The 12,293-nt window shown below is 37.7% G+C and overlaps 1 protein-coding gene and 1 long non-coding RNA gene across 6 annotated transcripts; one reads left to right on the top strand and one right to left on the bottom strand.

Moving 5' to 3' along the window:
* Positions 1-441: 441 nt before the first annotated feature.
* Positions 442-1,343, bottom strand: LOC311068756. Its single transcript, XR_014603430.1, has 2 exons — positions 1,215-1,343; positions 442-569 (listed from the first exon to the last, which is right to left on the bottom strand). It is a non-coding gene; the product is annotated as an uncharacterized lncRNA (long non-coding RNA).
* Positions 1,344-1,512: 169 nt separating this feature from the next.
* On the top strand, positions 1,513-12,041 carry bpnt1 (bisphosphate nucleotidase 1). 5 transcript variants are annotated; one of them, XM_084090181.1, is made up of 10 exons: positions 1,513-1,631; positions 2,361-2,488; positions 3,845-3,949; positions 4,029-4,136; positions 5,209-5,257; positions 9,297-9,362; positions 10,537-10,628; positions 10,722-10,919; positions 11,001-11,106; positions 11,195-12,041. In XM_084090181.1, the coding sequence occupies exons 2-10, from the start codon at positions 2,369-2,371 to the stop codon at positions 11,344-11,346; spliced, it is 996 nt and encodes a 331-aa protein (XP_083946307.1). In that variant the 5' UTR covers positions 1,513-1,631; positions 2,361-2,368; the 3' UTR covers positions 11,347-12,041. The 5 variants fall into 5 exon arrangements, 4 of the variants coding, with proteins under 4 accessions (XP_083946307.1, XP_083946308.1, XP_083946305.1 ...); XR_014603327.1 differs by lacking the exon at positions 9,297-9,362 and having other exon boundaries at positions 1,521-1,631; positions 11,195-11,581; positions 11,701-12,041; XM_084090179.1 differs by having other exon boundaries at positions 1,536-1,631; positions 2,315-2,488.
* The last annotated feature ends 252 nt before the right edge of the window (positions 12,042-12,293 follow it).

Genomic DNA, 12,293 nt, shown 5'->3' with positions numbered 1-12,293 from the left:
TACAACTGAAAATTGTTTAAATTTCAAAAAGTCAAAGTTAATGACTCAAAAATATAAATAAAACAAATAAAATAAATAAAAACTAATAAAACATCAGTTTTGAAAAGATTTTGAGATTTTTTAAAAAACTATTTGAAGGTTTATTTGTCAATTACACACACACACACATATATATACACATTATATACATTATATGTAGCATTGATTTAGCACAATGGGATTTTATAAATGTCTAATAATGTCTATAAATGTCTCATAAACTGCACGTCAAGCATGTTGTCTGTCATTTCCTCTATGTTGTTCTTGTAGTGTCCGACACAGATGAGTAAATATGCTCGAGTCAGCAGGAGCAGTCTAAATAGAAGAACTTAAGATTTTATGCTATATTGTGCACTAATCATACTTGGGTGCATCTGAACTTTTTCACAAAGACCAACACTGGGAAGTTTAATGTTTATTAAAAATAAGGAGCAAGGAAAGTCTTGTAAAATCCAAGGAGCTGAAACTGAAGGTGAAGGTACAGCGTCAGTGCAGGGAGTCTTCAGGATCCACTGAATCCCTTTCTGCTTCTTGTGTTGAAAGAGATAAAGGAGACAAAAACGGGACAAATTATAGTAGCATATATTACATGTTGTGGTATTTAGTATTATTTCCCATTTAGTCTAGTGTGATTTGTTTTTGTAAATGACTTGCTGCTTTTAAGCATTGTTTTTAATCTCACTAATAAACTTCCATTTCCCTTTTCCATCAATCCAAAAATCAGCTGAGCTGAAACATAATATAGACAGGTAGCTTACAGAAACACAGTGCCTAAAAAACTCCACCCATACGTTTTTGTTACTCAAATATGCAATCTAAAATAATGATTTTTTTTGTTATTGCACATTTAATGAGAAATGAAATGGATAACTTACTCATTTTATCACTTCCCTATCACACTCCCCAATTTTATATTTGACACCTGTTTAGAAGCCTTTACCTCTTATTACACAACAAAGGATAAAAATGCATTAATAGAACGGTTTTAACCATTAATAGGCTGTTCGTGGTTTGTTATGCACTACTAACTTTATCCAGTGACCTTTCTTTTATCTGATAACGTCCCCTAAAACTACTAATTTAGAGAGCAATAGTAAACTAGCATGCTTTAATACACAAGTTAATTTGATTCAGATGTACTGATAATATACAATCTTATTCTTTAAACGTCTTACCTTTTAAAAGTGCATCACAAACGGTCTGTTCTACCGCGCTGCTGCTGCTTTCGGAAAATATTGAGAGGCTCCACAAGCCGCCATTGCTGTATCGCAACTTCTCTCTATGGCTCTGACTCTGTCCAGGAGGAAACTCCTTTGACCAATGAGAAACCTCCTGCCACGCCCCTACCTCTTGCCACGCCCATTGCTCCAAGCTGCAGCTACCCCGTCTCACTCGGTTAACGCTTCACACTCCTGTCCAGTTGGTGGCGGTAAATGCACCTTTTAGCTGGTTTGCCAACCGCCATAAAACTCCGAAAGAAGAAGAAGAAGAAGATGACGCCTTCCTGTCCTTCAGTGCTGTGTCCGATAGAAATCAGTGTGTGCTGTCAACCGCTGATCCTTCCTGAACTCTGGACACGGACTGCGATTAAAGTAAGACCGCAGTTATAGAATAAGTCATCAAAATACACAATTATTGCTAAATAACAGTCTGCACCGCAGCTTTGTACGCGAGTAGCATATCGCCCAGGAATGCATGCTGAATAAATGTTGAGAACAAGTTCAAACGATTATAGCTAACATGATTTAAGAGTTAAGAAGTAGACTTAGCCCATATGTTTTATAAATGTCGTGAGTGGTAACAAGTATGAGTTTGAGTTTCAGGCACGAGTGTTAATCATTTGGACAACAGTGCCTTACAGTGTCTTCCATGCAGATTGTTCAGGAACTTTAGCAGGGATCTTCACCCAGTGCCATTTTTCATAATTACTCATTAACTATCTATACAGTTCGTGAAGTATTTTTGTCAAGGGGCATGTGCTGACTCTGGTACTGAGACAAAACAGGTCTAGGTCTATTCTCAAACTTCAATTTACTCAAAATGTGATTTTACTTGCCTATACCTCAATTTGAATCACAACTGTTTAAAACAGTCATGATGTGCATTATAAGAGCAAATCTAGCATTAACTTTGATGAAAAAAATTAACTGAACTTAGTTCAGCTCCATCTGTTGCATTGTATTGATTAGCTAGAATCCCATTCCTCTCATAATGAGATAATCATGACATTGCAAAACTGCCATTGTCTTCTGACTTTTCCCCTGGTTGTTTGCAGGAGGTGTGTCTTTTTGAACTGCAGCAAGGTGTGCTTTCTGTTTCAGCTAGTGTCATGGCGAGCAGTCCTGCAGTGCTGATGCGGTTGGTGGCTTCAGCCTATGCCGTGGCGGAAAAGGCTGGAACTATTGTCCGTAAAGTGCTTCAAAGTGGAGAGCTCGGTATCGTTGAAAAGGTACGGCAAGTAGTGGCATGTGACCAAGAAGTGTTGATCCAAATACATTTCCTATTTTAGATGACAAGTTGATGAATTTAGTTGAAGAAGATATTTTGAAGAATGTTGGTAACCAGACAGTTGACGGTAGCCATTGACTTACATAGTAGGAAAAATATACTATGGAAGTCAATGGCTACCATCAACTGTCTTGATTACCAACATTCTTCGAAGTATCTTCTTCAACTAAATTCATCAACTTGTCATCTCAAACAGGAAATGTATTTGTTGTGTTCAACAGAAGAAAGAAACTCATACAGGTTTGGAACAACATAAGGGCGAGTAAATGATGACAATTTTCATATTTGGTTGAACTATCCCTTTAACCCCAAATCAGACACTAAAATCTGATTTGTTTAACAAGGGTACTGATCCAGGAACAGGGCTGCCCCTGACCAGAGATTTTGCTATTCGACTAGTATTCGTTAATTTAAGCGTTAAGTTAAACTTACATGTTATGATAAGCCATACTTGAGGTTGATGAATGATAGGTGAACATTTTAATTTCCTGCCTGGCATAATTTCCACGTAGACCAGCCGTGTTAACGATCTGTCCGTTTGGACTGCGTAACTTCGCCACTTCCTGTGGAGTTTGTTTTTTCTGTGACCCACTGACCAATAAAAAATTTGTCAACTAAACCTCTTCTCATCGACTAAAGGCCCCGATATACTCACGGTAAAGTTCTTTACCATTCTTAGTTTAGGGGTAAAACCAAGTTTGAAATACATGAGCAGTGATATACTGTTAGCGAACATCCAAAGCCACCCACACATCTGAGAGCAATGGTTAGATGAGTAAATATGTGCTGCACGCTTTCCTCTCCATAACAAAATAAACACAACAGAATTGAGAAAACAGCAAGCATTTGAATAAAGTGTAAGAAAAGCATCTGATCATGGCAACGTGGATATGTTTGCACGAGTTCTGCAATTCGGCACTCTAGTAAAGTCAAGTCAATTTTAATTATATAGCACTTTAGCTTTGAAGTGGAAACCGCACACACCTACCTAGTATGTAATCGCCACGGACCAATGGTTGGAAAGTTTTTCTGGAAAGTTCGCTTAGGCAAGCTGTTTCTAACTTCCAAAACAAACTCCAAACTGCCTGATTTTGTTCGAAATGTCACATCAGTTCGTTCTTCGATTTCACCTTGAAGTATATCGAGGCCTTAACGTTTGGTGGACTATTAGGGGGGAAGCCCTAGAGCCAAGACTTGAGAAGAGAACGGCTGATGAACTAACTCTGGATTGTGAAATTATTTGCTCGTTTTGACATATGCTTATGACGTATTTTTGTAACCTTTGCTTTTGGCATAGACAGGAGCTGATGATCTACAGACACTGGCTGACAGGCTTGCTCAGAAGAGTATATGTGCATCCCTGTTGAAAAGCTTCCCTAAAGTCACTATCATCGGGGAGGAGGTGTGTAGGTCTCGTAATATGAAGATGCTCAGCCTGTTTTGGCTCCAAACAGCTGTCTAAACTGCTTTTATTTGTGTAGGAATTACCAGATGAGTCTGTTGAGGAAGACCTGATAGAGAACGGGCACAGCAGCCTAATCCTACAAAAATCCTGTCCCAATCAGTATGCCAGCCTGAAGGAGGAAGAGGTAAAGAGGAAGAGAAACCAGAATGTGGCCATAATGCATAAAACATAATAATTGTATGTAACGGAGGCAAGCCAGTAAGAGCTGTGCGTGTAAACCTCACTCCCCTGGCCTCAAGAGGCGCACTAGCGATCGACGTTAGCGGCTGCGGTCTTTAGCGTCCTTGTTAGCGCACCCGCATCCCATGCCGGAGACGCTGATTTGAATGTCACTCGGAAAGGGTCGAGTAGGACCGGTTACATTTGGTGCTTTTTACATTTCGAATCCCGCTCAAGGGTTCGTTTCCTGTACAACAATGTAACTCACTGCTTAACTAATATAGTACGATGCATTGTCGAAGAAATCAACTAGCTAGTCACGACTGTTTCCCAAAACCGAATTGGCACAAATTGAAATGGGTTGTTCAGCCACGTTGGTTAATGATTTCACGCATGTGTTGGAGTAATAAATTCTTTTAATGAATCTGTTTGAGATCAAATTAATGTTAGATGTTTTGCTATAAATTACGGACATGGCATCTGAGGACTATTTCTCATTTTTCTCAGTTATTTTGCTTTATTTACAGATTCAATCATAGGCTCGTTCTTACTAGAGCACATGCGCACTCTTCAAAAACGACGCTTTGAATCTCTTGACAAACTAAAAGACGTAAATGACATTTGTATGTATTCTAAATAAAAGATATAGATTGTACTGAATGTCAGCTTGATTATTTGGCTCAAGATAAGGACTAATTGAGTCCACATGTCATGTAAACAAGAAACTCTGCTTCTAACCACAGGTCGAGAGCTGTCGTTCCAACCACACAACTTTGCGATGCTGCTTGCGAATGTTCGTTGGAACTATGTTTTCGGGAAACACCGACTCGCTGAACTACGCTGATAACGACGGAACTTGTGACCATAGTTTGCTAACAGTGCTTTTGGGAAACGCACCCCTGAGCAGGTCGAGTAGGACCGGTTAAATATAGAATATACCTTTTTAAATTAACTTGTTCTGAAAGAGTTTTAAAAGAGTAGGAACATAAAAGTAACTCAATATGGTATTTGACTAAGGTTTCATCTTTATTTTTCAGCTGGTTGTGTGGGTGGACCCTCTTGATGGCACTAAAGAATATACAGAAGGTGAGCAGATAAACAGCTTTCAGCATTACTCAACTTCCATTTGAGTTTTGGTCTTTTTCAGCTGTGACTCTAACCAACATTGTGCAATAAAGTACCTGGTATTAACATCTGTTTGGGGTGAAGTGATCACAAGTGATCTACATTTTGTCATCGATTATACAAACCACATTTGCAGGTAGAATTTGTAGAAAGAAAGTGTCATAAATTAATGTCTTGTTATTCTAAAATTCTCCTTCCATCATTGTCTATGAAGTGGAGCAGAACAACGTCCCATCAGTCCTCACATCATTGTTCCTGATTAAAACAAAAGATTTCCATGTAAACATAGCCATTGACTGTCTACGTTCCACACTGTCTAGCACACAGTTAAGAGCACAAGCCTTTAAATGATCCTCCATTGATGGTGAACACGGATGGACATGTTAACGGATTGATGTTAAGATCAGATGTAAATGCCCTTGGCTGATCGAATCACTCAAGGTGGATGTCGATACCAGGTGTAAATAGGGAGTCACATTTACCATTGTTCTATACAATTTTGCAGATGAAATCCAGTAGTTTTAAAAAGAAATTGCATGCTTGGGAGTTTTGTGTGAGGGTGACTAAGTTCTCTACAAAGATTTTGCTCTTGTTCAAGTTGGTCACACAAACACTGACCAACAGAAAGTTGCTTGGTTTGAAAGTGACTTCTGTGTGAGCAATACTTCATACAGTGCTAGACTGTTGAAAATTGACCTTTTTTGCCTGCAAATTTTTCCTGAAATATTGCCAATATGACCACCTTTTTTCTGTGTCACACCAGTTGTCCAGGGGTGCAAAACTGCTTCAACCTTAATTAAAAGCATATGATCCAGCTAATCAAGTCCTTCAGGCCCATCTGAAATCATATACTTCCCTACCATATAGTAGGCAAAAAACAGTATGTGACAAAAGAAGTATGTCCAAATTCAAAGTACTCATAGAAGAGTAGACAAAAAGTACCCGGATGACCTACTACTTCCGGTGAGATACTGAAGTGTGCATATGATGGACACTTTACTATCCCATGAGCCACGGGAGAAGATTTATCAATGGCAGTGAAGTGACACAACTGACGCTGCAAAGTCACATGATAATGACAACATGGTGAATGTAGTACGTCTGCATTACGTTCATACTACACACACTCATACTATATAGAACATACTTTTTTAGCGGGCATGAAGTAATTACTTATTCAAAATAAGTACCTACTCAAGAGAGAATGCGATCTCAGACGCAGGTTTGAACCAAATTCTGCAGGGCAGTGGCTCTCCAGGAGTTTTGCTCCCCTTGAGTTAGTTCAAAGGTACAGCACGCACATCCAAAACAATAAAACTGGGTGCTGGGCAGACAAGTAGTTGCAAAGGTAAACAATGAGTCCGCACACCAGAGAATGCTCCTTAGCGATTTTAATGATTGCTCACCACGTGTAACGTTTCGGGCCCAAGCCCTTCATCAGACATGAAAAACAAGTGGGGAGACACACCTCCTTAAATACAGCCATGCATGATCACATGATCACATACATCCATGATTAATCACATGACCAATCAAGTGAAAAATGCAATTGCATCAAGAAAACAGATAAAAAAAACAGATAAAAAAATATATATACCAACATTTGTAATACAAAAATACATTAGAAATATATTTATATTAACATTTGTAATGCAAAAATAGATTGTATTCCAGGGTATAGATCCAGAATGCTTCTCTTTTGAGTAACAGACAATTTACATCTCCTCCACGGGAGGGCTGTTTCACAAGTTCAATGCCACAATATCTGAGAGAGGAAACGTTATGAAAGGCTTGTGTAAAATGCACCGCTACTGGGCTCTTGATGTCATGGTTACGAATATTTGATCCGTGTTCTGAGATTCTTGTTTTCAGTGGCCTGGTCGTTTTACCAACATAGGCCAATATATGCCACATCTGTAATTCCCAAAGGGAATAGACTGCAAAAAATGTGGTGGAGTCAATGGTGGAAGGTGCGCTCTCACCAACATGTTTTTGAGATTAGGTGCTCTCTTGTACACAATGCGGGGTGATGTGATAAAACATTTAAGTGCTGGATCAGAGTCAATAATGTGCCAATGTTTTTTAATGATGGGTTCGAAATCTCTGCCAAGAGGTGAATATTGGACAATACAGTTAACTCTAGACTCAGAAGTTCTGGATCTGATGTTGCTGAGACAATTTTCAGATGGGCCTGAGTCTCAGCAACATCAGATCCAGAACTTCTGAGTCTAGAGTTAACTGTATTGTTCCCTTTGGGAATTACAGATGTGGCAACTGCCCTCAATGCAACTTCACACATAAAACTACCACCTTCAATCACCCACGCACTGGAAAACTCTATGACATCAAAGGTGTGATCACCTGTAACACAAAGAATGTTATATAGAGGAAAGTGCTGTCCATTTATTTTTTAGTTGCATTTACAGCAGAATGTTTTGGGTAGATTTGGAATGTTTTCTTTATAAATGTTTAGGGATGAAAGTTTGTTTTTCTGAAAAAGATGTTTTTTTTTATTTTAATGGACAAAGACTGTCACCAGATGTGGCATTCATTATTAATCTCTGTATGATAATGGGTAAATACCATATTCATAAGCGAAAATGGGCTAAAGAAAAACCCAATTTTCTGTTGTTTCGGATAGAAATGAAGAGTTATATTGAGTTACTACTTGGGTTGAAAAACAGCAAAGCGAAACGTACTAGGTCTTTGTGTGAAGCTTTTAGGTTATTTATTTGACAATCTCATACTTTTTTTTCTTTTTGCTTTTATTTATTTCTTTTTCTTTAATTGTGTAATTTATTATAATTTGTACTATATTTTTTTTTTTTTTTTTTTTGTTGTAATGTTGAAATTGGAATATTGTTTATATCTTTTTTGTTAAAATCTATCATTTGTATGTGAATGGCATTTAATAAAAAAAAAAAAAAAAAAAAAAAAAGAATGTTATATATTTACTTAAATGCCCGTGCGGCTTGGCCTATGTTGGTAAAACGACCAGGCCACTGAAAACAAGAATCTCAGAACACAGATCAAATATTCGTAACCATGACATCAAAAGCCCAGTAGCGGTGCATTTTACACAAGCCTTTCATAACGTTTCCTCTCTCAGATATTGTGGCATTGAACTTGTGAAACAGCCCTCCCGTGGAGGAGATGTAAATTGTCTGTTACTCAAAAGAGAAGCATTCTGGATCTATACCCTGGACACTTTAGCTCCAAAAGGGTTGAATGAAGATTTTGATCTGAGGCCATTTCTGTAAATAACTCCTGTAATTGTGTAAATATTGTAAATGTTGTGTTATCGCTTTGCTGACTTGATATATGATATATGTAACACACCTTTGTGGTACCCCTTATGTATTTACATTCTTGCTCATCTATCACGACTGCCTACAGTGGTAGAGACATTTTTTAAAAATTTCTAGGCTATGCTTTAAGCACTGCATGCCTTCTCTTAGCCACTTAATATATTTCTAATGTATTTTTGCATTACAAATGTTAATATAAATATATTTCTAATGTATTTTTGTATTACAAATGTTGGTATATATTTTTTTTTAATCTGTTTTCTTGATGCAATTGCATTTTTCACTTGATTGGTCATGTGATTAATCATGGATGTATGTGATCATCCCCTTGAGTTAGTCCCATCCACATCAGAAACTTTTTTTCAAAATCCAGATATACAGTATATACCTGTACTAAACATCAGTTACCATTTGATTGGCTTTGATTTTTGTCCCTTCCCACAGAATTTCACTTTCAGTGAGGACAGAAAAATGACTTGACGTTCATGTCGCGCCTAGTTAGGACCTAGTGTTGCAAGCATGCCCACTGCAACAGCACTATCCCTCCGATCTCTTCTCTCTCTGATTTTTTTTGTCTGACTCTACCTCCACTTGACCTCCATATGTCCAACACACCTGATGCTGTCATAGTGATCTGCTCTCTCTTTTCCCCTCTTTCTCTCTCTGTCTTTGTTCTCCTGTCTCTGTTGTAGCTGCAAGGGTTTTGTACAACCCAGTTTACATACAGAAGCCAGTGCAGCCCCACAGAGCCCCTAACCGTACGGTGATTTAAGTTTTTTTTTTTTTTTTTTTTGAGGCATGAGATGTCACCGTGAAATTAGACAAGAGTAGAAGGTTGCAGCCAATCAAAAATTTGCGTTTCTCATAGTTGACCAGAAACTACAAATACATTGCATTTGTGCTCTTTGTTGCTGATGAAGTGCAACTGAAAAATGGTTTTTACATTAAGTTATCCAGTGAACCTGTTACATCTTGTCCATGCATCCCATTTTAGTTGGAAGTTACCACCACTTTATTGGAAAAGTACCTTATCAGGCACACAAAGAAGAGACAGGAAATTTTTAGGTAAATATTGGGGAAAGGGTTAGGGATATGGATGGACTCAAACCTGCATTACTGGCATGAGCACTAAAGACACCGATATACTCACAGCAAAGTTATTTTTTTAGTTCTTCGCTTATGGGTAAAAATACATTTGAAATATCTGAGCAGCAGTATATTGTTAGCAAACATCCCGATGCTGTAAATATGTGCTGCTCGCTTTCCTTTCAATATCAAGATAAACACATAACAAAAATGGAAGCAGTGAGAAAACAGAAGTTAAGAGAGCTTCTGATCATAGGGATGTTGATATGTTTTCACCAGCAGTTCAGCTCTCCAGTAAAAGTCATATCACGTTCATATATTACTTCACACAACAGATTACTTTAAACCAGCAGCTACAGTGATACACGTGAAAAAAAAAAAAAGATACACTGTAAAGTAAAAAGATACACCGGTGCTTATTTCAGTTAGAATTAGATCTTGAATTTCTACCATAAAGTAGATCTCCAGTGTGTTTATGTTTTTACTCACGGATGCTTGACCTCAATGAACCCAAAAGAAGAAATGAACTGTAGTACATTTCCATGTCAAAGTAAGCAGAGCCTCAAAGCCACACCTACCTGTTCTGTAATCGCTGTAATGTTTACCAGCCAGATGTGAACATTCCTGGAACGTTTTGGCCTGCTTTTGTTCCAATTGACATATCAACAGTTCGTTCTTTGATTTTGCTATAGTATATCGGGGCGTTGATGCTCAAAATTGCTGCACCACAACTCCGTCTTACTCAGGAGGACATATAAAAGGGCATAGAGGGGTTAAAAAATATTTTCATTGTTGGGCTTGACTAATAAGTACTTTGCGTAATGTTTGTTTGCTGTTTCATTGCAGGGCTTTTGGATCATGTGACAGTGCTAATAGGGATTGCTTATAGAGGGACAGCCATTGCTGGAGTCATCAATCAGCCCTTCTACAACTACCAGGTCCAACCGGTTGATGGGGTTACACATGCTACACTACATTTGGTAAAGGCTTGGATTGGTTTACCTGTTTTTTTGTGCTCTCTGTTCACTCAGATTGGGGCTGGTGCTTCTTTGGGCAGAACTTTATGGGGAGTTCTGGGTTTGGGCGCATTTGGGTTTCAACTCCAGGAAGTCCCAGATGGTAAAAGAATCATCACGACCACGCGGTCCCATAGCAATAAACTTGTGACCGACACAGTTCAAGCCATGGAGCCTCATGATGTCATCAGAGTGGGAGGAGCTGGGAATAAGGTGGGACACTAGCCTTGATTCGGCTGAGTCAATATTGGCATTGAAATCGAACTAATCACGTCTTCATTCTGGGCCTGGTAGATTATTCAGCTAGTGGAGGGAAAGGCCTCCGCTTATGTGTTTGCCAGTCCAGGATGTAAAAAGTGGGACACATGTGCGCCTGAGGCAATTCTGCATGCAGTTGGAGGTGATAGTCATTGTTTGCATGTTTTGCTAGATATTTAAGGTAAATATAAAGTATATTTAAGTGTTTTTTATGTTGTTTTCATATACAGGCAAACTGACAGACATCCATGGTAATGCATTCAGATATGATGCCAATGTGAAGCACATGAATTCTGCTGGAGTTCTGGCGACTCTACGGGATCATCAGTACTATACAAGCAGAGTCCCACAAGCTGTCCTACAGGCTCTCCCCTCTGACTAAACCATTACACGATATTAAGTCATACTGTAAACTTTTGTGCCTCAAAGCTGTGATATGTCCTTTCCATGAATTGAATTGTTTAAGATTAATAAGATTGGTAACACTTTACAATAAGGTTCATTAGTTAACTACATTAGTTAACATTAACTAATAATGAACTGCACAGCATTTGTTCATCTTTGTTAATGTTAATTTCAACATTTACTAATACTTTATTAAAATCTTGTTAACATTAGTTAATGCACTGTGAACTAACATGAACAAACAATGAACAGCTTTATTTTTATTAACAAACATTAACAAAGATAAACAAAAACAGTAGTAAATGTATTGCTCATTGTTAGTTCATGTTAGTTAATACATTAACTAATGTTTAATAAAGGAACCTTATTGTAAAGTGTTACCATAAGATTTAATGAGTACATTCACATGTTTTCAACTACGTTTATAAGGGGACCAAATAAATTTATTTTAAAACATTTTATTATTTGTAGTAATATCATTTGTAGGTAATTTAAAACAAAATGACTGTCAACATATACATTTATATATACATGTCCTATTGCATATATATGATTATGGTCATAACTTTTACATTGTATTTTTTTAATTGGGGTGTAATTCTGTGTTTTGCCATTTATCTGGCTGTCTAATTTGTTTTAGAGAATACGAAAACATTAATTTGTCTGACAGAATTGATTATTGTCTTACAGTATTTTTGGTAGATGCATTTAGTTAACTTTAAGTATAGTGATACTTCAAACCAGTGTTTTCAATACTAAGTTAGGCATTTAAAATGAGTTCTGTAATCATTGTATTAAGAGTTGCATCAGGAAAGCCCCTGATACTCTGAATGTGTGTGTATTTTTCTTGTATCTATTTGAGTTTTGCATCGCCAGCTATAACCTAAACATTATAATAACAGGCCCACAACAAAAGTGCACTAA

This window comes from Abramis brama (assembly GCF_963993115.1).
Source record: "Abramis brama genome assembly, chromosome: 18".
NCBI classification, from domain to species: domain Eukaryota; kingdom Metazoa; phylum Chordata; class Actinopteri; order Cypriniformes; family Leuciscidae; genus Abramis; species Abramis brama.
Note: the sequence above shows the minus strand (reverse complement) of the source record. Positions and strands in the feature narration are given on the sequence as shown.

Bases quoted from the DNA above. Each gene is read 5' to 3' on its own strand.
- bpnt1 (XM_084090181.1), top strand. From the start codon at position 2,369: ATGGCGAGCAGTCCTGCAGTGCTGATGCGGTTGGTGGCTTCAGCCTAT. The intron at 2,489-3,844 runs GTACGGCAAGTA...CTTTTGGCATAG, and splicing joins AGCTCGGTATCGTTGAAAAG to ACAGGAGCTGATGATCTACA. The intron at 3,950-4,028 runs GTGTGTAGGTCT...TTATTTGTGTAG, and splicing joins TCACTATCATCGGGGAGGAG to GAATTACCAGATGAGTCTGT.